This window comes from Chelonia mydas, chromosome 6, assembly GCF_015237465.2.
Source record: "Chelonia mydas isolate rCheMyd1 chromosome 6, rCheMyd1.pri.v2, whole genome shotgun sequence".
Taxonomy (NCBI): Eukaryota; Metazoa; Chordata; order Testudines; family Cheloniidae; genus Chelonia; species Chelonia mydas.
In genome coordinates, this window is record NC_051246.2 from 10522222 (window position 1) to 10547430 (window position 25209).

General features: G+C 46.5%; 2 protein-coding genes and 1 long non-coding RNA gene across 14 annotated transcripts in view; 1 reads left to right on the forward strand and 2 right to left on the reverse strand.

The window, feature by feature from the left end:
* Positions 1-25209, reverse strand: part of LOC119566362 (zinc finger and SCAN domain-containing protein 2) — a 558782-nt gene that overhangs the window by 96849 nt on the left and 436724 nt on the right. The gene's annotated exons all lie outside the window — the stretch shown is intronic.
* On the forward strand, positions 1992-7327 carry LOC122466289. The gene is made up of 3 exons (XR_006291694.1): positions 1992-2577; positions 4361-4561; positions 5227-7327. It is a non-coding gene; the product is annotated as an uncharacterized LOC122466289 (long non-coding RNA).
* The window catches only part of LOC102937449 (zinc finger protein 585B), a 31120-nt gene continuing 10979 nt past the window's right edge, over positions 5069-25209 (reverse strand). For 4 of the 11 annotated variants that reach the window (XM_043549186.1, XM_043549190.1, XM_043549187.1 and 1 more), the window contains 6 exons: positions 21001-21149; positions 16083-16223; positions 14818-14909; positions 14135-14261; positions 13609-13722; positions 5069-13259 (listed from right to left, as the gene is read on the reverse strand). In XM_043549186.1, coding sequence (XP_043405121.1) covers positions 10861-13259; positions 13609-13722; positions 14135-14261; positions 14818-14909; positions 16083-16182 — 2832 coding nt within the window. In that variant the 5' untranslated portion in view covers positions 16183-16223; positions 21001-21149 and the 3' untranslated portion in view covers positions 5069-10860. Of the gene's footprint in view, positions 13260-13608; positions 13723-14134; positions 14262-14817; positions 14910-15001; positions 15141-16082; positions 16224-16673; positions 16725-21000; positions 21150-25209 lie in introns of those variants that run through there. The other 7 variants (XM_037899055.2, XM_037899054.2, XR_006291690.1 and 4 more) reach the window with 6 other exon arrangements.

Sequence of the window (25209 nt, forward strand, 5' to 3'; positions counted from 1 at the left end):
GGGTTTGGGGTGTGGGTGGGGCAGAGGGTTGGGGTGCGGGGGTGAGGGCTGCGGGGTGGGGCTGAGGGGTTTGGGGTGTGGGTGGGTCAAAGGGTTGGGGTGCAGGGGGTGAGGGCTCTGGCTGGGGGTGCGAGCTCTGGGGTGGGGCTGGGGATGAGGGGTTTGGGGTATGGGAGGGGCTCAGGCTGGGGAAGAGGATTGGGGTGAGGGCTGCAGGGTGGGGCTGGGGATGTGGGGTTCAGGGTGCAGGAGGGGGCTCAGGGCTAGGGCAAAGGGTTGGGGTGCGGGGGTGAGAGCTGCGGGGGTGAGAGCTGCGGGGTGGGGCTGAGGGGTGTGGGTGGGGCAGAGGGTTGGGGTGCAGGGGGTGAGGGCTCTGGCTGGGGGTGCGAGCTCTGGGGTGGGGCTGGGGATGAGGGGTTTGGGGTGTGGGAGGGGCTCGGGCTGGGGCAGAGGGTTGGGGTGCGGGGGTGAGGGCTGCGGGGTGAGGCTGAGCGGTTTGGGGTGTGGTTGGGGCAGAGGGTTGGGGTGAGGGCTGCGGGGTGGGGCTGAGGGGTTTGGGGTGTGGATGGGGGTGTGGGGGTGAGGGTTGCGGGGTGGGGCTGAGGGGTTTGGGGTGTGGATGGGGCAGAGGGGGTGTGGGGGTGAGGGTTGCGGGGTGGGGCTGAGGGGTTTGGGGTGTGGATGGGGCAGAGGGTTGGGGTGCGGGGGTGAGGGCTGCGGGGTGAGGCTGAGGGGTTTGGGGTGTGGTTGGGGCAGAGGGTTGGGGTGAGGGCTGCGGGGTGGGGCTGAGGGGTTTGGGGTGTGGTTGGGGCAGAGGGTTGGGGTGAGGGCTGCGGGGTGTGGCTGAGGGGTTTGGGGTGTGGGTGGGGTAGAGGGTTGGGGTGAGGGCTGCGGCTGAGGGGTTTGGGGTGTGGATGGGGCAGAGGGGGTGTGGGGGTGAGGGCTGCGGGGTGGGGCTGAGTGGTTTGGGGTGTGGATGGGGCAGAGGGTTGGGGTGCGGGGGTGAGGGCTGCGGGGTGAGGCTGAGGGGTTTGGGGTGTGGTTGGGGCAGAGGGTTGGGGTGAGGGCTGCGGGGTGGGGCTGAGGGGTTTGGGGTGTGGTTGGGGCAGAGGGTTGGGGTGAGGGCTGCAGGGTGGGGCTGAGGGGTTCGGGGTGTGGGTGGGGCAGAGGGTTGGGGTGAGGGCTGCGGGGTGGGGCTGAGGGGTTTGGGGTGTGGGTGGGTCAAAGGGTTGGGGTGCAGGGGGTGAGGGCTCTGGCTGGGGGTGCGAGCTCTGGGGTGGGGCTGGGGATGAGGGGTTTGGGGTGTGGGAGGGGCTCGGGCTGGGGCAGAGGGTTGGGGTGCGGGAGTGAGGGCTGCAGGGTGGGGCTGGGGGTGTGGAGTTCAGGGTGCAGGAGGGGGCTCAGGGCTAGGGCAAAGGGTTGGGGTGCGGGGGTGAGGGCTGCAGGGTGGGGCTGAGGGGTGTGGGTGGGGCAGAGGGTTGGGGTGCCGGGGTGAGGGCTGCAGGGTGGGGCTGGGGATGTGGGGTTCAGGGTGCAGGAGGGGATCAGGGCTAGGGCAAAGGGTTGGGGTGCGGGGGGGGTGAGGGCTGCAGGCTGGGGCTGGGGGTGTGGGGTTCAGGGTGCAGGAGGGGGCTCAGGGTTGGGGCAAAGGGTTGGGGTGCGGGGGTGAGGGCTGCAGGGTGGGGCTGAGGGGTGTGGGTGGGGCAGAGGGTTGGGGTGCAGGGGTGAGGGCTGCGGGGTGGGGCTGAGGGGTTTGGGGTGTGGTTGGGGCAGAGGGTTGGGGTGAGGGCTGCGGGGTGGGGCTGAGGGGTTTGGGGTATGGGTGGGGCAGAGGGTTGGGGTGCGGGGGTGAGGGCTGCAAGGTGGGGCTGGGGATGTGGGGTTCAGGGTGCAGGAGGGGATCAGGGCTAGGGCAAAGGGTTGGGGTGCGGGGGGGGTGAGGGCTCTGGCTGGGGGTGCGAGCTCTGGGGTGGGGCTGGGGATGAGGAGTTTGGGGAGCAGGCAGGCTGCCCCAGGGCTGGGGCCAGAGAGGAGGATGCCACAGTCCCCCCATTCTACCCCCCAGCAGCACACTCACCCAGCACTGTCACTGCACATCTCTAGGGGCCAGGCCCCTTTCTGGTCCAGGAAGCCCCTTTGCCTCCCCTGTGGTGGGTGCGGGTGGGGCTGCCATCCTGTGTGCGCCTCCACAGGCGGCGGCTGTGCAGCCACCTCGTCCTGCCTCGGGTGCCCGTCCCTTTTGTAGCCGGCAGCGGCCGGCGAGGGAGCACAGCGCGGCGTGGCAGGGCAGCAGCCTGCTGCCCAGGGCACGGGCAGGGACGCTCCGGGGGGGGGCATGCGGGGGAGGCAGGCGGGGCTGGGGGAGAGACCCAACCCCAAACATTGGTGAAGCCGGGCCCCAGGCCCTGAATTTTCTGGAGCATGGGCACCACGGGCCCATATAACTCACCGTCCATGGGTTTATTTGACCACCTCTGTGGTGGTTTCTTCTCATTCACCAGACATACTGTCATGGGTCAACCAGAGAAATCACAGGATTTACCAGGACACTGCAACTAACAACTCCAATACACACAGGTAAGACAGGTTTCCTCTGCCCTTGAACCAAGGTGGCCGCTCACGTGTTCCGGAGGACTAGGGTTGCCACCTGTCTGGGTTTTACTTGGGCAGTCCGGTTTTTCGCTTCTGTGTCGAGGTGCCACTTAAGGTTGCCAGGTGCCAGCTTTTTGACCGGAAAGTCTGGTCAAAATGGGGACGTGGCAGTGTCTGGTCAGTACAAAGTCCAATGACCCCGAGTCGGGATCAGACGCCAGGTCATTAACCTGTGCCAGCCCGGATCACCTCCTGCCTGCAGGCAGGCTCCTTGTCAGGCTGCAGCAGCTGCCACCCCAGCCCCAGAACAGAGGGAGCCCAGCTGGCAGGAGCGGGGAGGTGGAGACAATCCAGCAAGCAAGGGGAGAAAATCCAGGAGCGGGGCCTGAGTGAAGAGGGGGAGACTGGTGGAAGAGGCAGGGCAGGGGCAGGGCTTCAAGGATCCAGTTAGCAGCAGTTAGAAAGGTGGCAACCCTACAGAAAACCCTCTGATGGTTCCAGAAACTGTGGAGACAATGTGAGTGTGAGATCCTGCCACACGGGGGACATCGTCTTTAAGAGCATGCCCACCCTGCCCCTGCTGGTGTGACCTCATACTCATGGTGAGTGCGAAGTCACGCCGCACGGAGACCACTGTTTCTAAGAATGCGCTGTCCTCACCGGCGTGACCTACGTGCGAGGTCATACTGCATGAAGGGTGCCATTTCTATGAGTCAGAGGGGACAGAACATTGTCCCCCATCCAATACCATGTCTGGTTTTGTCCCAGTACTGAAAGGAGGACACACTTCTCAAAAAGAGGACCATCTGGTTTAATACGGGACTAGTGGCCTCCTCACCCTTAACCCTGCCCTTCCCAACCAGGACAACACACACTATGAAAACAAGACAACTTAACACTAAGATAAAGATGCACCAGCTGTTGGTGGAGGTGCTATCTGCACTGATCATTACACCATTCCCCGCTTCCATTTAATAAGAGTTTGAAAACAGCAACCAAAATATTACTGCTGAAACTCCTAGGAATCCAGGTAGTCTGCTGTCCACGTGGGTTTCTGGGTTGGTCTTCCCTCTGAAGCCCTGTATTCAGTCATGGACACATCAATTTTGGTTTTGTTTTAACACCAGTGGTAGGGGCTTGGCACGTATGGCATTCACTTTGTATTTCCTGGTTTTCAAAGGTTTAGGTTTAGCCACTTTTCAGTCTGGAAGGACATGAGGCACCACTGAGCAGCCCTAACTTGGCATGCATTAATGACTTTGGGAGGCATTTAAATAAGGGATAGACACTACAAGTCTCTACTTAGTGCCCCAGTTCCAGGAGTCATGTGATTACAGCAGAATCTCAGCTTTCATTAAAAGAAAACTATCATCTGTTATTTTTACAGAGGCCAAAGAGTGTGCTTATTCACCTAAAAAGGAGAGAAATTCCTGGTCTCCATAGGACACTCCTCAAATAAGCAGACAAGGTCCTTGCCCCCAAAGAATTTACAGTCTACATATTGGATTTGGTTAGCACTTTGCAGTGCAGAGCTGGAAGATAGGAAGCTAGGAACCCTGAAGAAGTTGTTCGTGTCTTGAGGCGAGTGCATTGTTTGCATATCTAGCTATTTTATCCCGTCTTGCAATATTTGGTGCTTTTCTTAAAGCCTTGCTAATGGAGTCAGGTGATCATGTGAGAATCTCTGCTTTAATTTTTAAAAAAGTGTTTACTAACCTTCTCTAAAGGTTGTTCTTTGAGACATGTTGCACACGTCCATTCCTTCTAGGTGTGTGTGCACCCCAAGCACAGTTGCTGAAAATTTTCCCCTCAGCGGTACCTCTCGTTAAGGCACCCAGCCATCCCCTCGCCCCCTCCATTCCTTCTTTCCAGAAAACTACGATGTAGAGGGCAGGAGGGTGGATCGCAGAATAGACACGTGCAACACATCTCGAAGAACAACGTTACCAGATTTGCCCGTTACTTTGGGGTATGCTCATTTATTAGGGTTACTCTTCGGGGGGGGGAGGGGATTCTGTAATTCTATCAATGTACTGCTTGTGTCACTTGCGTTCTCATACGGAGCTCTACTTCTCCCTGCCGCAAGTCCCCTCCCAGTGGAGCTATCCTGCAGGACTGAGGTTCCCCAGGGCTGGGTTCCTCCAGCCCCAGAATCAGATGAACACACACGTTTAACAGAGCGTGTCTGAGCGGACCGGGTCAATCAGCACTTCCAAGCTGACCCCTTATATGTCCCTGGACTCAGCAGTCTGAGTCGAGCAGCACTTCCAAGTTGCCACCCTCCTATGCCACAGGTTCAGCACGTCCCTATCCCCACTTCCCCGTTACAATTGTTCTGGCAGTAACCCACTTGATGAGAAAACCCCACAGGATTTTTGGGCACTGCAGGGATCTCTAGCTTAGGTAAGAGGAGCATTGCTGCAGAGTAAATGGGGAAGCCAAAAACACAAAAGAGAGAGGGAGGGAAACAACCAGCTTAACCATAAAAGTTATTTATTGCCAGGTAATAACCATTCAAGGAGAACCAAACAAACAATACAGCCAAATACAAGTGTTGGGATATATATATATATATATACACATACACATACACACACAAACATCGTGATTCATATACCATGTAATGTGTTATAGGTCATTGAGGCCTGATATGAATGATGCGTACTTGACATGAATACGTGCATTGAAAGTTGGCAACTGAAGCAAGAACTTAAGGTCAAGGACTATTAGAACTATTTGGGCAAAAACAATCTTATGTTCCAAGAAAAATACAGAAAATCATCAGAAAAGGAAACAACACCAGCTGGACTGATATAAAATTGTATAAGAATTGGAGGAAATGGCACATTGGATCATGGCGGCCTGCCCAGGATTGTGTCTTTGGAATTGTGTGGGTAGAAGGACTAGTAAACAAAGGCAAAGAACGGATGACGCAACGGAATGCACTATAAATGGTTTCCTATGATTTTTACAAATCAGAATTGTTTATTGATCCAGAGCCCCATGTGGATATAGATGTGGTTTTTGCTGGCTCCCTGCATCTTATGATCTTATCCTGACGGAAGGAACCTCAACTGACCATTGGGACCATTCTGACCTTTGGACTCTGGCATAGTATGTTTGGGGTGTGAATGTGGAGTGAGAAAGGTTTGTTTTGTAATCAGTAAAGAGCATTTAGAGTATTATATACCAACACAGCATCCGCTATCTACTTGCTTCCCATCCCGTAGGGAGACCTCTACTGCGGGTCTAACACAAGGTCGTCTGCCTAAGAATGCTGGTCTTGGCTGCAGAATGGGCGACTGTATCCTAGAAAGCAGTGGCTCTGAAAAGGATTTAGGGATCACAGTTGACGGACATCTGAACATGAGCCCCCAGTGTGATCCTGCGGTGAAAAGGGCTAATGTGATGTTTGGATGTATAATCAGAGGAGTAATAAGTAGGGCAAGAGTGATTTTACTCCTGCGTACCACATTGGTGAGACTGATACGATAATACTGTGTACAGTTCTTGTAGTCACATTTTACAAATTATGTTGAAACACTGGAGAGGGTACAGAGAGGAGCCACAAAATGATCACAGGGCTAGACAAAATACCTCACAGCGAGGGACTTAGAGCTCAATGTGTGCAGCTTCTCAAAAAGAAGATTCAGAGGTGCGGTGATTTGATTTCAATTTAAATGCCTTTACGGGGAGAAAATGCTGGGCCCTAGAGGGCTGTTTAATGTAATAGAGGAAGAGCCACTGCCAAGGACTGCAAAATGAAGCAAAACAAATTTGAATTAGGAATAAATTCCCAAGTTTTAAAGGTGAGGGTGATTAACCACTGGAACAAACTTGCGAGGGAAGTGGTGGATCTCTGTCTCTTGATGTCTTCAGATCAAGGCTGGATGCCTTTCTAGGTGTTCTTTAGGCAAACATAAGTTATTGGCAAAAAGAACAGGAGGACTTGTGGCACCTTAGAGACTAACAAATTTATTTGAGCATAAGCTTTCGTGAGCTACACCTCACTTCATCGGATGAATCCATCATGCATCCAATGAAGTGAGCTGTAGCTCACGAAAGCTTATGCTCAAATAAATTTGTTCGTCTCTAAGGTGCCACAAGTCCTCCTGTTCTTTTTGCGGATACAGACTAACACGGCTGCTACTCTGAAGTAAGTTATTGGGTAGCTGGGTGAAATGTAGTAGCCTGTGATATACAGGTGATCAGATTAGATTATCTCATATATAGATAGATAACCCTATGGAACTCATTTCCACTAGATAGCATTGAGACTTGGACCTCATGGAATTTTGAAAAAGGGTCAGATAGAAACATAGATAATGAGAACCTCCAGAGTTACACTAGCTGAACTAATATTTAATGTATATATGAGGAATCTGTTTCAGGGCACAAACCAACAACTGGTTGACAGGATTAGGCAGAAACTTTTGCTAGGGACAGATTTTGCCATAATTGTCCACTGCGGGGTTTCCTGCATGATCCAACCAAGCGTGTAGTGCTGGCCGCTGTCAGACACAGGACTAGCTGAACAATTGGTCTGCTCTGATGTGGCTATTGGGACTGAACAACGTCATGGCAGTTGAAGAAAGAAGAAAGAGTTGATTTTGCAGACAGGTAAAAAGAGGGGCTCAGATCCCAGACTCTTCCCAGTGAGAGGGAGTGAGCAGGCAGCTGAACAAAAACGGATCCCCTTAAAAATTCTTCAGGAACCAGGGATTTACTCCCACAACCTTCCAGAGAAAAAGCAACGTGTTCCCTAGTACTAGGAGCCATGTGGGTGTTTTTGTTGTGAGTTACAATGTCACAACAGTCCCCAGCACCACCAAAGAAATACACAAACTCACTGTTTCATAATAAGCACACCCACTTTCACTGGGACATTCATGTTTAATTAATAGCACCCAGAGTTAATAGTGTAAAGTAGTGCTACTTTTGTTAAATCAGTCTATTGAGAAATTTTAAAAAAGGCATCTCTTCATTGATCTGTAATCCCTTCCCCTTAATGCCTCACACATCTGGGACACTGTCCTTCATCCTCATGAAATCCAGTCACTTTGAGGCCCCATTCCCATTACAGCTAGAAATGTGATCTTGTAAGTGGTTTGAGGCGGTTGCTGGTTAAGTTTGTCATCAGCTAATGAGACCTCAGAGAACTCAGCTCAATCACTTTATTGATTAACATTAAAACAGCATAATACAGAAAGGTCAGACATTACCAGTATAGAAAACTGTCTTCCAGTGACTGTAGTTTACGTATTTCTTGTGTTGATAATAAACGAATAATTTATCAATAATTAATAAATGAATAGCTAATAATGGATAGGGATTTTAAGTGTGATTATATGCTTAATGAAAAGCCTTCTCTTAAATTTAGATTTGGTTAACAAGTCAGCTTTGAATGAATTTATTAAACAGTCAAGACAGCACATACAGAGAGGCATGCAATTACCTACAACTGTGGAAGGCCTTCTCTATAGCTTCAGATAGTCTGGATCCTGTCTGCCAATGGTCTTACTTTCTTATGATTTCTAGTGGTAGTTATACCCTGGTAACTCTTCTTGTCAACTGTCTAAATGGGCCATCTTGATTATCACTGCAAAAGGTTTTTTCTCCTGCTGATAATAGCTCATCTTAATTAATTAGCCTCTTACTCCACCTTTTCATGTTTTCTGTATGTGTATATATACAGTTTTCTCTGTGTGTGTGTGTGTGTGTATATATATATATATTCTTACTATATGTTCCATTCTCTGCATCTGATGAAGTGGGCTGTAGTCCACAAAAGCTTATGCTCAAATAAATTTGTTAGTCTCTAAGGTGCCACAAGTACTCCTGTTCTTTTTGCGGATACAGACTAACACGGCTGCTACTTTGAAACTCTTCTTAGTTCAACATTCCAACCCTTATTTATTGCCGCCTTTTGGTGTATAGTTCTCCATATCTTAGGCGTTGTCTACACTACGGGGTATCAATGTGCGATCGATCCTCCGGGGATCGATTTAGTGGGTCTAGTGAAAACCCACTAAATTGACCACTGATTGCTTTCTCGTCAACTATGGTACTCCACCGGTACAAGAAGCATAAGGTAAGCCGATGGGAGAGTTTCTCCCATTAACCCCAGCACGGTGTAGACACCACAATAAATTAACTGAAGGCACGTCGACTCCAGCTACATTATTCACATAGCTTGAGTTGCGTAACTTAGGTCGACTTAGCCCCATAGTGTAGACCTGCCCTTAAGGCTCTTTCCTCAGTTCCCTCTTCCTTGTAATTTTCCAAGTGTTTCAACACCAAGTAGTTAATCATTGTTTATGGCCTTTTTTGGACATTTTTATTCATTACATATCTTGCAAATATGTTGCGGTTAGTACATTGCAAAAATATATCTTATATAAAGTATGTCATCAGTTACTGCATTGTAAAATTCCATTCCTTGCTAGATAGCTTGTTAACTGCAAAGCATCATGGGAATCTTGTCCAAAGGCAAGCCGTAAAAATCTTTTCTGACCTATCTTTAAGTGTCAACATCTGTGTCTGTTCCAATTTGTTTATACCATCACATATACCCCAGTTGTTTACAACCTAGTTACTTCCTTGTTTTGTTCATACCACTCGCACGTCCCTTACACAGCAAAACATTTAGGAGTTGCAATTAATGGTTAAAACATCAGTCTCAGTACCTCTCCATTACTTCTTTCACCAACAAGCATTGCAATCTATCACACATATCCTTTATACATTTTGCATAGCTGCAAAGCCTTAGGGGCCTTTAGTTCATAAGCTAACAAATCACACTCAGGCTTAACCAGCTGTAAGTTAAACGGAGCATTTTCTGTTTTCCAGTTCATACCCAGCACTCTGCCCAACTGTGTTTTTAGGAGTAAATTGTGAAACATTTTGGGCAGCAATTCCATGCAGGATGAGCAGCAGGTCCCTGTACCAAAGATTATGCGTATTTTTTCAGACACCGTCAGTGGATTCTGGTATGCACAGCTCAGGGAGGAAGTAGGACTTGCATTACCAGTTACACTGGCACAATTAAGGGTACCTGCCACACAGGAAAAATCACAGTGTGCCTAACCCCTTACAAAAGCCATGGAATAGACTGAACTGCTGGGGATGGAAGATCCAGGTGAAGATGCACTCGTAACGCCCCATGTTGACACACTTATTCACAGGAAGTTATGCCACTATAACCATACTGGCAAAATTATACCAGTAAAACTTCCAGAGTAGATAAACCCTGAGATGTTTAAAAAACAGAGTTGCCTCAGTACCAAATACAGAGGTAAAATAACCTCTCTGTTCCTACTCGAGATTCCCCTGTTTATTTCGGGATTGCATGAGCTCTTTTGGAGACAGTATCGTACTAGGAGTTCATATTCAGCTGATTATCCACCACACCCCAAATCTTTTTCAGAGTCCCACGTTTCCAGGATCAAATCCCACATCATTTAAGTATGGCCTACGTTCTTCATTCATACATGTATATATTTACATTTAGCCATATTAAAATGCATATAGTTTTCTTTTGCCCAGTTTGCAAAGTGATCCAGTTCACTGTGAATCAATGACCTGTCCTCTTCATTATTTACCACTCCTCCAATTTAAGTGTCATTGATAAAAATGTTTCAAAGCAGAGGATCAAGAACCGATCTCTGCAGGACCCCACTAGAAACACACCCACTCAATAAGGATTTCCTGTTTACAGTTACATTTTGACACATCTCAGTTCGCCAAGTTTTAATCCATTTATAGAGTGCCATGTTAAAATACCCGTGTCTTCACAATGTGCGGAGGATGCCATTTTGTTCTGTAGTGTGTTCAGGGGCCGGATGGAATCGTCCCACTGGCACAGCCAGTCAGGAAGTCATATTCAGGGCTCACATGGGAATGCAATCCATAGATGGCATGCCGCTGGTCAACTTGCAAAATTCAATTCCACTCCCCTGAAATTCCCACTAACCATCCCCAAAACCCGTTGAAAGATCAGTTCCTCTCTTCACCAGCTTTGTCGCCCTCCTACATTTTACTCCCATAATCATAAACAAGGCAATACTACCAACCCATCCTCTTTAAACCATGTATTTTAGAATAAGTATGAAAGGAGAAGTGTTTCACCAGAATCAAAAAAGTACCACTCCATTATTTTCTATTACAACTGTAGATCTATTTAATCTGAAGCTACATTTGCTGTATGGTATCAGAGGGGTAGCCGTGTTAGTCTGGATCTGTAAAAACGGCAGAGAGTCCTGTGGCACCTTATAGACTAACAGAAGTATTGGAGCATAAGCTTTCGTCCATTAGACTATAAGGTGCCACAGGACTCTTTGCCGCATTTGCTATATGGGGTTTCTTTTTCAAGTGGAGTTTTGCCAAGTGTTTAACAAGATTTGATCGGTCATTGAAGCTTTTCCCACATTCACTACATATGTGAGGTCTCTCTCCCCGATGCACTGACTGATGCGTGGTAAGGTGGGACTTCTGAAGAAAGATTTTCCCACATTCAGTACATTTGTGAGGCCTCTCTCCCTGGTGTATTAACTGATGCTGGGAAAGGGCGAACTTCTGACGAAAGCTTTTCTCACACTGCGTGCATTTATAGGGCCGCTCCCCGGTGTGGATCCTCATGTGTTTAGTCAGGGTTGATTTCCGCCCAAAGCCGTGCCCGCATTCAGTGCATTTATAAGGTTTGTCCCCTGTGTGAGTTCTACAGTGACTGGTAAAGTGTCCTCGCAGTCTGAAGCTTTTGTCGCAGTCAGGACACTGATAGGGTCTTTCCTCCCTGTGGATTCTCTGATGCATAGTAAGGTATGAGTACTCACTGAAGTTTTTCCCACAGTCAGTGCAGCTATAGTTTTTCTCCTCTTTGTGGGTCCTTTCATGTCTGCTGAGTATTGACCTGTACACAAAGCTCTTTCCACAGTCAGCACATACATAGGGTCTCTCTCCTGTATGGTTTTTCTGATGCCTTCGAAGGTGAGCATGCTGGTGGTAGCTTTTCCCACATTCAGCACAGCTGTAACGTTTCTCTTCCAGGTGGATTTTCTGATGCACAGAAAGGGCTGAGTTGCTACTGAAGCTTTTCTCATTGTCACCATTTGTGTTTGTTTGTGCTCCAGTGTGGGTCTCCTGGTGCGTGATGGTGCTTTTCAATTTCTTGGAATCTCTTTCACATTGATTAGATATATTGCCTCTTTTGCCTGCAGGGTGTCTCTGCTTCCTTCGTGTCATGCCCTGACTTCCACAGCCTTCTCCCTGCTCAGGACCTCGGGGTCTCCCTGAGAATGTCCTCTGTGGTTCTGCTCCGGGAGGCCCTTCCTGCTGGAGATTCTTAGCTTCATCTTCACTCATGATCCCATCATTAAACCCTCTAGGTTCCTCTTCTTTGTGGATTCTCTGATGCTGAATAAGTCTCTCTCTCAGGACAAATTGCTGGCCACAGTATGGACACTTATAGGGTCTCTCCACCCTGTGGACTATGTAAAGATGATATAAAAGGATTGTCTTCTCTCTGAATCTTTTCCCACACTGAGTACATTTATAAGGTTGTTCCATTCTGTGACTCATGGAGTGATCTTTGAGCACTGAACTCCGACTGAAGCTTTTCCCACATTCTTTACATTTATAAGGTCTCTCTCCTTTGTGAGTTCTCAGATGTATCTGAAGGTATTTTTCTTGAGTGAAGCTTTTCCTACACTCACTACACTTGTAAGCACTCTTTTCTGCACCAGTTTGATGATGCTTAATAAGGAGAGAGCAGTTATTGAAACTTTCCCTAAGTTCAGTGCCTGTATTTGGTCTCTTCTCCATGCAGTCTCTATACTGTGTGCTGGCGTCTTTGGATTTCCTTAAGCCTGTTTTGCTGCAAGTGGATTTACTTTGTCTCCAATCTGGAGGGTCTCCATGCTGCTCTCTCACCTTGCCCTTACTCTCACGGGCATCTCCCCACTCAGGGCACTGGGGTCTCCCCGACAACATCATGTCTGGCTTTGCTCTCCCAGACCCCTTCTTCTGGGGATTCTTGTCCCTGTTCTCACTCACGATCCCATCGTTGAACCCTCTAGATGCCTCTTCGTTGTGGATTCTCTGATGCTGAATAAATCTCTCTCTCAGGATAAAGAGCTGGCTGCAGTCTGGACATTTATGGGGTCTCTCCGACTTGTGGACTGTGTAACGGTGAAGAACAAGGCTTGTCTTGTGTCTAAAGCTTTTCCTACATTTGTTACATTTATAGGGTCTCTCCCCTCTGTGAATTTTCAGATGTATCTGAAGGTATTCTTGTCGAGTGAAGCTTTTGCCACATTCACTACACCTGACAGCACTCTTCTCTACACTAGTTTCCTGACAATGTTGAAAAAGGAGCGAGCTGTTACTGACTTTTTCCCCCAGTTCATTGATGGTATTTGCGGTCAACCCAATATGGGTTACCGGGTGGGCGTTGGTGTCTGTGGATTTCCTCAAACCTCTTTTGCTGTGAGTAGATTTACTCCTGCCTGGAGAGTCTCCTCTCTGCCGCCCCACTCTATCCTGACTCTTGCTGGTATCTGCCCCACCAGGGCCCTGCGGCCTTCCTGAGAACATCCTGTGCCGCTTCACTCCCACAGCGCCTTCCTGCTGGGGACTCTCCGCCCTGTTTTCACTTGCCGTCCCGGTACCTGTTGGGAGAGAGAATCCAGACGGGATTCACTCCATGCGTTGGAGACAGAGGGCGCGGCAAAGGGATTTATCATTGATAACAGAACCTGATAGACAGGAAGTATATTCCACCAAGTGGCAGAGGAGGGGCAAGTTCTGCCTCAAAGTCCCATCTGAGCCCTAAGAAAAAGGCTGAGGGAGGAAAAGGCTTCTGCCAGGGGTCAGGCAGAACAATTGGGAGCCAGGAGGACAGGGCACAACAGTGAGTCAGATGAGATGGGACAGAACAGGGGGAGGACTCAGTGGGTTTGCTGGGACCCCAGCTTTCCCCAGTCCCAGATTGTTTCTCAGTTGGTGTCATTCATTCCTCACCTGTCGTAGTGCTTCTTGGGATTTCCCTTTCCTCAGAGCCCTGGATATCTGGGATCCAGAACTCTTCCCCTCGCTCCATCTGGGACTGCACATCTGGTTTAGCCATCGTAAATCCTGCTCATTGGAAAGAGGTACATGCATCACAACGTGTTAAGTTGGGGGAGGGATAGCTCAGTGGTTTGAGCATTGGCCTGCTAAACCCAGGGTTGTGAGTTCAATCCTTGAGAGGGCCATTTGGGGCAAAAATTGGGGATTGGTCCTGCTTTCAGCAGGGGGTTGGACTAGATGACCTCCTGAGGTCCCTTCCAACCCTGATATTCTATGATTCTAAGTATTCGTCGATCACTTAACTACAAAGAACATTCCAAGATTTTCTTTGCTGAAGGGGAAAGACATAATCCACATAGTTTATAAAAGATTTGTGTATCACATTTTAGCAAGCAGGCTGTATGGTGGGAAATGGGCTGTGTTGCTTATAAAAGATTTAGGCCACGTCTACACTACGGGGACGATAGCAACTCCTCACCTAACGAGATGAGAGTCTTGTAATTCTCCTGCATGACATCTCTGTAGAGTTCCCTCTGCTTTTCATCCAAAAGAGCCCATTCATCTTCAGAGAAGTACACTGCCACCTCCTCAAATGTCACTGGCATCTGAAATGACATGGATCTTCCACTCAGCACCTGCCTGGTCTGGCCACAATCCCACCCTTCAGGCACAAGCTGAGCAGCAAAGGGCAGAGCCATCACCATCAACGCAGCACTGGAGGAGGGGAAGGAATCCCATTTCCCACTATCTCATCCTCTTCCACACAGCAAGAGATGCCAGACTCAGCCTACCCATCCCCACAGAGCTCTTAGTCCCAATCCAGGCCACTCAAGCAAGCACCTGGAGCCACAAGGGAGCCCCACTCAGCACATGCTGTTCCCGTGATAGTCTCACCACTCAGTCATGGGATGTACTGCCAGGAGCTAATCCTGAGCAACTGGAGGGGCATGAAGTGAGCTATCCAGGATGTTAGAAAAGCTCCACATGCACAAGGCACCTCCCAAAGAAAGGGGTGTGATTATTTTATTGATGGGGAAGAAAAAGTTGGAAAGACCATTGAGCGATGGAGGAGCCAGGAGGAGGTGGGAGCAATGAGCGAGGACAGACAAGGAAGCAGCATGGCCCAGCAGGAGGAACAGCGCGGACCGTTTCACAACTCACCATAAAGCTGAACCTATGGAGCGAGGCCACCATATCCTGGTCTCTTTCATTCCCCTTATCGTAAGGAACAATCAAATAGGTCGCAGGAAGATCTAAAGGATGACAAAGATACCGTTAGAGCAGTTTTCAGAGTAACAGCCGTGTTAGTCTGTATTCGTAAAAAGAAAAGGAGTACTTGTGGCACCTTAGAGCAGCCTTTACTGCAGCTTGCACCCCTTTGGTTCTCAAAATATGTTCTCGCTTATCAAAAATCGTTGAAGTAGGTCAGTTCTTTAAACCTAGATATATCATAACTATAGAATGAAAGAGAGAATTATATATTTATTTTAATTTCGCAGTAATTTCGTCGTTCCATTTGCGTTTCTTTGACATGGCAAGGGTTACTGAAATGAAAAAATATATATAAAGATAGGGGGACCGATACACTTTTAAATGCATATTAAACAGCTGTAAAATAGTTTTATGTTATTACTCACCACAAATAATAGTACAGTAGGCACAAAAAAATAGGCAAGGTACTTCCCAGAGACGCTGGAGTTTTGCTGTGGAAGTAAACTGTAACCAACGCGCTAACAGTTAGCAGCTAACTGAATTCAAACAAAGCCACTGCGCTGCCACATCGTCGTCTGTGTATGCATCAAGAAATACCCCGCAACTGCCGGTACACTGTATTTTGTAGCGAGATAATTTCATTACAATTAGCTTTAAAACTTGAAAATAAATTTTTTGTTTGTATATTACAGTCATCGTTAAAAAATGTATAATGTTAATAAATACATAGGTTTCATGAAACAAAGTAGTTCTACTTATGTGCCTGTGCTTAATTTGTGTTTTCAATGATTTACCTTCTAAAAAAATCTGGCATGTCTCACACCCCCAGAAAGGGCATCTCCCACCCCCAGGGGGTGCGTGCACCCCAGGTTAAGAACCACTGCGTAAGAGGGACCCACACAGACACACACGCTCCTGGACCTCACGACTCTACTAGGAACAGGGATTCACCCAGCCTCCACATGCCACTAGACAAGCAAATGCTGTTCCGATGATTTCAAACAGGCTGCCTTGGGGACTCCCCTCCATGCTCCGATGAAGTGAGCTGTAGCTCACGAAAGATTATGCTCAAATAAATTTGTTAGTCTCTAAGGTGCCACAAGTACTCCTTTTCTTTTTGCGAATACAGACTAACACGGCTGCTATTCTGAAACCTCCATGCTGTGATATCCATACTCCACAACATCACCGCATCTCCACACATAACTTATTACCTAGATGCGGTGAATACTGCAGCTTCTCTCTGAGGTCACAGCTCAGTTGTGGTCCTGGGTGGTGGAAGCTCTGAGACCTTGAGCTGGACAGCGGCTCCATCGTCTCAGAAATCCTTCTCTTCCGATCACACAAGCTGAGACCTGGGAAACATATACGTTGTTAGCTCTGTGTGAGGGACAAAGGTATCATCTGAGGGGCAGTGACAAGTGCCTCTCAGATTCTCTACTAAACAGAGTTATTGAAAGCCGATGGGCCTGCCACACACATGAAAGGGGCTCTGTGTCTCCCCACATTTCCAGCTTCCAGTTTTCACCAATATCAGTTGGGTTCTGCCCATTGATGACTAGAAGAGATCCCTCCGTTTTGTATTTCTTCTTTGTAGCCTTCTGCCCAAACCAAGCCTTCTTCCTTCCTGTGCTGTTTTTTCCTTCCTAGTGAACCCTTTCTGAACTCAGGTGATGTTACCTCAATTCTGCCTTTTATTGGACTGGTCATGGCACCTAGGAATATCAGATCACAATTGCACTCCTGCAGGTAGTTGGCTCTTTTTATGCTTTTTAATTAAGATTATTATTATTTATTGGTATTACCCTAGAGCCCAGGTGTCCTAGTCATGGGCCAGGATTCCATTGTATTGGGTGCTGTACAAAGAGAGAGAAAAATGACATTTGATTCCTGAAAGAGCTTCCCTTGTAACACAATCTCTCTACATTTGAGGAGCATCACTCAAAGGGGTATCCAATTTTCTCAAGAGTATGAATTAACAGAATTTTATTTAATTAAAATCTTTTTGTTTGAACCTCGACCAGATCCAGATTTAACTGTTCCTCTTTCAAGACCCTTTTTGGCCCAAACAAAGTTTTATACCCGTGCGCTACATTTTCCAGTGTACTTGTCTTTGGTAGTGAGAGATTAGCTCTAGTTTGATTTAATTGAGTGCTTTTCCCATAAAGGGGCTCCAGTCAACATCATATCAGAACTGTTAGGTTACCTTTGGCCTCTGTATCAGACAAAGCCTTATCATAAGAAGATGCTGAACTCTGGAGTAACATTAAAATACCCAGAAAACCATCTGTTCTATGTTTCTTGTTAAATGAGAAAGCCAGTCTGATGTATGTCAGTATGATTTACCTGTGTCCAGCTTCATGTTTCAAGATGCATTTGTCATATTCAGGTAAAAAAAGCTTTGACCCTCAAAACTGAAGACACACTTTGTTTTACATTTCACATTGATCATCTGGACAAGGGTGCCTGTTTGCTAAGCCATCTCTTACTTAGCGGGTAGTAATTTCCAAACTATGCTAGTATAATCAAGGTATGGACTAAATCTTTACAAATTCCCTTGGTGCTTTTGTCTGAAGACATTGGCCAGCAATCTGTAATTACCGACGCCGGCATAAGTTTTAGTGGAGACCAGGCCTTAGTTCCTCTTTTAGAGTACAATCAACTCTTGGCTGCACATCCAGAAATGTAGCTGGTGCTCTTGCTTTTTCACTGTTTCTTTTGCTGGACGCACACACAAGTCCATGGGGCCGGATGCACTGCATCCGAGGGTGCTAAAGGAGTTAGTGGATGTGACTGCAGAGCCATTGGCCATTATCTTTGAAAACTCATGGCGATCTGGGGAGGTCCCGGATGACTGGAAAAAGGCTAATGTAGTGCCCATCTTTAAAAAAGGGAAGGAGGATCCGGGGAACTATAGGCCAGTCAGCCTCACCTCAGTCCCTGGAAAAATCATGGAGCAGGTCCTCAAGGAATCAATTCTGAAGCACTTAGAGGAGAGGAAAGTGATCAGGAACAATCAGCATGGATTCACCAAGGGCAAGTCATGCCTGACTAATCTAATTGCCTTCTATGATGAGATAACTGGCTCTGTGGATGAGGGGAAAGCAGTGGACGTGTTATTCCTTGACTTTAGCAAAGCTTTTGATACGGTCTCCCACAGTATTCTTGCCAGCAAGTTAAAGAAGTATGGGCTGGATGAATGGACTATAAGGTGGATAGAAAGCTGGCTAGATAGTCAGGCTCAATGGGTAGTGATCAATGGCTCCAGGTCTAGTTGGCAGCTAGTATCAAGTGGAGTGCCCCAAGGGTCAGTCCTGGGGCCGGTTTTGTTCAATATCTTCATTAATGATTTGGGGGATGGTGTGGATTGCACCCTCAGCAAGTTTGCAGATGACACTAAACTGGGAGGAGTGGTAGATACGCTGGAGGGTAGGGATAGGATACAGAGGGATCTAGACAAATTAGAGGATTGGGCCAAAAGAAATCTGATGAGGTTCAACAAGGACAAGTGCAGAGTCCTGCACTTAGGATGGAAGAATCCCATGCACCACTACAGACTAGGGACCGAATGGCTAGGCAGCATTTCTGCAGAAAAGGACCTAGGGGTTACAGTGGACAAGACGCTGGATATGAGTCAACAGTGTGCCCTTGTTGCCAAGAAGACCAATGGCATTTTGGGATGTATATGTAGGGGCATTACCAGCAGATCGAGGGACGTGATCGTTCCCCTCTATTCGACATTGGTGAGGCCTCATCTGGAGTACTGTGTCCAGTTTTGGGCCCCACACTACAAGAAGGATGTGGAAAAATTGGAAAGCGTCCAGCAGAGGGCAACAAAAATGATTAGGGGACTGGAACACATGACTTATGAGGAGAGGCTGAGGGAACTGGGATTGTTTAGTCTGCAGAAGAGAAGAATGAGGCGGGATTTGATAGTTGCTTTCAACTACCTGAAAGGGGGTTCCAAAGAGGATGGCTCTAGACTGTTCTCAGTGGTAGCAGATGACAAAACAAGGAGCAATGGTCTCAAGTTGCAGTGGGGGAGATTTAGGTTGGATAGTAGGGAAAACTATTTCACTAGGAGGGTGGTGAAGCACAGAAATGCGTTACCTAGGGAGGTGGTGGAATCTCCTCCCTTTGAGGTTTTTAAGGTCAGGCTTGACAAAGCCCTGGCTGAGATGATTTAGTTGGGGATTGGTCCTGCTTTGAGCAGGGGGTTGGACTAGATGACCTCCTGAGGTCCCTTCTAACCCTGATATTCTATGATTCTATTTTTACCTTAAATTAAACTTTATGGAAGCAATAACATAAAGGGATAGTTTCAATAAGTAACCCCAAAACATTTAACTCCAAAACTCCTTGTTGAATCTAATTAATACTCCAATTTATGGATGTTAGACTGACTTTGCATTCACAATTGGAATTGCAAGGTTATACATACCAAATATAAAACTACCTAAGCATAACATAGGATCTTTTAATTTCTCACTTGCATTTCATAGAATTATAGAAATGTAGGGCGGCAAGGGGCCTCAAAGCGTCATCCAGTCCAATCTCCTGGGCTAAGACAGGACCAAGTAAACCTTCTAGACCATTGGTTCCCAAACTTTCCGGCATCACACCCCCTTTTTAATTTTCGAGAAACCCTCACGCCCCCAACCTCTCCTTTTAACAAATGCAATTTGTAATTTAAACCCCCTGCTCCTTGTCCCCTGACTGCTCCCTCCCGGGACCCCACCCCCTATCCAACCCCCACTGCTCCCTGTCCCCTGACCGTCCCCCTGCCGAACCTCTGCCCCATCCAACCGCCCCCTGCTCCCTGTCCCATGACTGCCCACTGGGACCCCCTGCCCCTTATCCAACCCCTCCCTGCTCCCTTACCATGCCGCTCAGAGCAGCAGGAGCTCGCAGCCACACCGCCACCTTGCCTGGCAGGAGCGGCAGGCCAGAGCGCTGGCAGCGCAGCGCACTGAGGCTGCGGGGGATGGGGGAGGAAGGGGGACAGCAGGGGAGGGGCCGGTGGCTAGCCTCCCCGTCCGGGAGCTCAGGGGCTGGGCAGGACAGTCCAGTGGGCCAGATGTGGCCTGCAGGCCATAGTTTGCCCACCTCTGGATTAGCTTGTGGTTCCTGAAGTATTGCAACTGGGGCTCCACGCCGACCTATTTTAGGGCCTCCCTGAGAATATGCCTTGGCGAGGGGTAGTAACAGAATATTTTTGATGTATTTATTTTTTTCGAATTCCCCTGATTGGGCTTCTTTTGGGGTTAATTTATTAGCTCCCCCATTTTTTGTAGCATAGCGTTTTAATTTTTAGTGAGCTTTTATTTTTTTTACTTTAATTGGCATCCTGGCACAGCGATTGTTACTGCTAACCAGCGGATGTATTTTACCAGCGATGCATACCTAATAGGTGAGCCATTAGAAGATGTGAACCCATTTGTTTTTCAGCATGGTAGAAACTTTGTGAGAGAATTGCATACCCATACGGAGTTTGAAAACAGACAGATACTTTGGTATGTGGTGATGGAGAACTGCACACAGTACTCTAACACACAAGCCATCGCTGCTAATTTAGCATATTGAGCCAAATGTGGAATGCGTGAATATGCCTTCTTCCAAGGCTCTTTTTTCTCCTCAGGAGGAACTGCATAGATTTTAAGTCCGGTATAAGGTTTGCCTTGATGGTAAATAACTAGTTTTCTGGATTAATGGTTGGAAAAGGTTTTTTTTTCCTTCCCCCTTAGATTCAACTGCTTAAGATTGGGACACACATGTGGCTCCCCTTGGTACAGTAGGGCAGTTGGTAACAAAGATGGTGTCCTAACAGGTTTTACTGCAATAGTTTTTGCAGCACCAATGCCCAGTGGGCTAGGCGAGCATTTGAGACTTGCCCATCTTATACCCTATTGGACAGTAAGAACTGAAGGGGAGTGTGCAATGAGTGTAATATGATTGGGCTGAGGCCAATTAAAAAATAAAAGTGTTGTATGGCCTAACTGGTGGCCAATAGGTACTTTTACAATTGTTATACTTAAGTTTAATTGATGACATTAAACATGAGGCATAGGCCACAGGTCTGATTTTTTTATGCCTCTCTTGTGAAGCCACAGCCACTAATGTATTAATGCTTACCACTACCTTTAGATGATAGAATATCTTAGGATTTGAAGTGATCAACACCAGAGCCTTGACAATGGCCTGTTTTAGCTGGGATACTGCTTCCGTGTGTTGTTCAGTTCATTTTCATTGGATACTTTTCGTTAACAGTTGGTACAAGGGACCTGCAATGGAAGCAAAATTGAGAATGAAATTCCTGTGGTACCCAGTTAAACACAAAAAGGATTTTAAAGCCGTTCGGTCCTGTGGTAAAGGCAATGTTTGAATTGCATTTACTTTTTGTTACGCCAGGGTTTTACCCCATTTTGTCAGGGTCAAGCCCAAGAAAGAGACACGGTTGGCCATTAGCTGTGCCTTGGCCAGATTGCATTTTAGTCCTGCTTCCTTTAGGATCTGCAGGAGCTTGTCAAGCCTTTTCAGATGCTCCTTCTTGGTTTGTGTTGCTAAACAAAGGTCATTTACGTATTGAAACAGAACAGTTGGTTTAGAAAATTGCAACAGTACCCGCCTCATTTGCACATAGAATAAAGCTGGAGAATTTTTATATCCCTGGGGTAAACGTGTTTAGGAATATTGGACCCCCTGGAAACTAAATGCAAAACAGTACTGTGAAATGCGGGCCAATGGTAATGTCCAAAAGCTGTTACTGATGTCAAGGACAGTAAACCACACAACCTCTGGATCAAAGGACTCGATTATATCTGGCATTTTGACCACTGTAGGGGCACAAGTGACCTGATTTAGGTGTCTGTAATTAACTGTGAGACGCCAAGAACCATCTGGTTTCTTCACAGGCCAAATAGGGGAATTGCCAGTGGAAGTACATCTACGTAGTACTCCCTGTGTCAGCAAAGACTTGATAGTCTTTTCTAAGTATGGGTTTGTCTAGTCTGGTCTGGGCTGATACATCTTTTCCTTTTACAACAATAGTGACTGCCATACATCCACAATCATGTTTGTGTTTAGCAAAGGCATCCGCATGCTTGCGAAGTAAAGCCTGTAACTCAGGTTGGTTTGCATGATTAGCCACTATTTTGTTTAAATCATACCCCTCCACTGGAGACACCATGCCAGTGGCTTCTGAGACTCAATCTCCAACTCCACTCCTAAAGGTACTGTATCAGCCTGAACTAACGCTCTCACCCTACTTTTAGTAATTGGCCCTGCAGGTTTCTCTATCTTCATCAGTTTCACCATGCCAATAGGGATAGGAACTGATTCTTTGTCGTCCTCTAACACATTTTCTATCTTTTCCAACTCTTCGATTCTTTTCAACAGCCGACCTTGGTCTGATTTGTAGCCGTCCAGCGATTTTAAGCTGGCATTCACTTGCTCCTGCCAACAACGTGCTTCCTCTCCAGCTTCCTGTATTTGGTACCTGCACCGTTTTAATGTTTTTTTTATCTCCTGCTTCTTTTGGAAAGTACTGACCGCTTCTCTGACGGTACATGTAGCCGATTTGTTAAATCCTGAATAACCTTTCCTCCCTCATCCAAAGTTTGCTGGACTTTTCTGAGTAACTCTAATTTTTTATTCAATTTCTTTCCCAGCAAACTACAAGCCACGAGCAGACATTCAACAGCTATTCCCTTCACCAGTTTAGCCTTTCTTTTTTTTTACTCTGTTTCTACATTAAACACCTCACTTACAAAACCCCATGGGTTACAATGTTTAGAGATCATTTAACTATTTCTCAGTTGTACTAAACCTCCTCCATGTTCCTGAATGTATTTTCTGGCAAAATTTTTTAAAGCCGGACTGCGGGTAACTCCAACAGACTCTACTCTTGACCTTGCTGCACTCATCTTAACATGTAACGTAAAACTTATTTTAATTCTAAAACTTCACTACTGATGAGCCTATGTAATAAACTATATAATGAACACTCTGCTGTTCTTTACTTTGAAACTGAAGGCGTCTCTTCACAGAAACAACAGGAAACAACACCCTAAACTGTTTTTTACACTTAGTTCAATAAGTCCCAAGTAAATGATAGAGGGGTGGGGGCGTGTTCTCCTTTCTTCCCTCGATGGCTTGTAGCTGTTCGAGAGGTCTCTTTCCCTCTGTCAGGACCTGCCAAACAGCTGGGGGAAACTGAGGCAGACAGATCAGAGGTGCAGCCCAGGAGAGTTGAGGGGACTGAAATAAGGTAAATCGAAACTTACAAGTTCTGAGTTACTGCAGCCTCTTGGCAGCAATTAATATATAGATTTATTAACTCCCCTGCCACCACTAGTGTGGGTCATCGGGCCTGATGCTACTGCTAATATCTTATTGGTGCCATTCATTATAACTTCAACCTTCAACAAAGCCCCTTAAATGCATGTATCACTTTAAATAATAACACTATTACTCTTTATCTTGCAAGATTAAATTCAAAACCTCTAAGCTAAAACTCTAAGTCTAACTACAGTACATAACAGGAAATTCTGGGATCACTGCCAAGAAGCAGTCACAGAAAATCAGGTTCCTGTGTTCTTAAGAGTGAGTGAGTAAAACACACAATCTTGCTCTCTAATTCTAACTCTTCACTTATGCTTCAGGTGAGATTTCCAGGGGTCTAAAGATGCCTGGAATCCCTGAAAATTCCTGTCACACACTCCTTGAGTGTCCTACCTGGCTCGCCAGTCTGTTGCTTGATTTAGGAGGTTAATAATACTAATTTGGATAGTACGGGTTTTAGGCTCAGCAATTTGTTTGATTAGAAGATAATAAGGTTCTTGTCCCAAATTAGCATCCACAGAATTTACAAAGGACCCTAGGGGTATGATAGGAAGCTTACACTGAGACAGATATAGCCTTAAAGACTTTTTATTAAGATAAATGAAGTAGTAATTAAATGGTAAAATAGTCAGAGTTACAAAGTTACAATTGTATTACTGCCTTTCAAAAGATACACATGGTATTATGGTATTATATGCTACAAAGCTTTGGTTAATATATTCACACCCTTCCTTGATAACCCAGTGGTGAGAGACACAGGATCAGCCTCGCGTTTGGCGGTTCAGGTTCGAGTGAGAGGCGCAAAGCTTAGAAGAAGCTAGAGCTAAGCGCTATCGAAGCTAACTTAGAGTTTACTTAACTAACTTAAACTTAAAATTAAAAGCTAATACAGAAAATTAAGAACAAAAGCTTAGGGAAACCAAGCTTAGCCTAGTCCCCTTGGAACTTAGAAAGTTCTAAGAAAAACAAGTACAGCCTCTCTAGCAAGGCCCTCTTTTATAGGGTGCAGGTGTCCGAACCCTCCTTCTATGCTCAAACTTTATTTCCCACCCACAAAAATGTTAGCGTACACTTACTCCATGGGCTAGTATGTTTGTGTGTATTGATGACATGTTCGTACATATTAATGACATTAGATCATATACACACATGTTATTTTTATTCTCCCGGTTATTTCAGTTCTTTCCTTGTGGTGTACCTGTTAAATTTGAGGGTACAGACTTGGAAACCCCTTATGCCATTATCTATCTATCTAGGTGAAAGGTCTCAGACATAGATATGCTAACTTTGCCTTAGCTCAACATACAGGATATGGCCTGTAGGTCCCTTGCATTACAGCCAAACTTACTTTAAGTATTTGGTTTATTGTAATAGGTTTATAGATTTATATTAAACTATAAAAAAAGACTATATGTATATGTATGCAAGCAAGCAGGTTAATCCTATAGGCTACACCCTCCTCCTCATTTAAAGCTGCACATTTACATAAACCATGAAAATATCATACACAAGTGGTTAAAATTGCTGACTTGCAATCCCCTTGAGGGATTTTAGCCCTATATTTTTCCTCCTCTTAAAAAGAAGTAGTCAGCTAACATTCTTTAGAACCACTGTTGCATCCATGAGCCATTTGTAACACTCAAAGGTAGTAAAATACACTGGCATTTTAGTCTATGATAGACCTTGCCCACCAACATTTCACAGCCACTGAGGCAATTTAGCCCCTCCCAGAGATCTAAGCTGAATCACTAGAACTGTGCTGATTCACATACACAAAAACAACCACCGACAAATTGTGTTGTTTTTCCAATCACAAAAAACTTGGGGGCTGCAACAACCATTTCCGATGCTTTAAAACTCAATGTATAGTCAATGCAGTAGCCGCCCCGAATTAAGCTGGCATTCAGTTAAAAAAGAGTTACTCATGATGTTGTCTGAGCAGAAGTTTGCTTTAGCAGCTTAACCTTTACCAATTTAAAACACTTTATTTTATCACTTTTG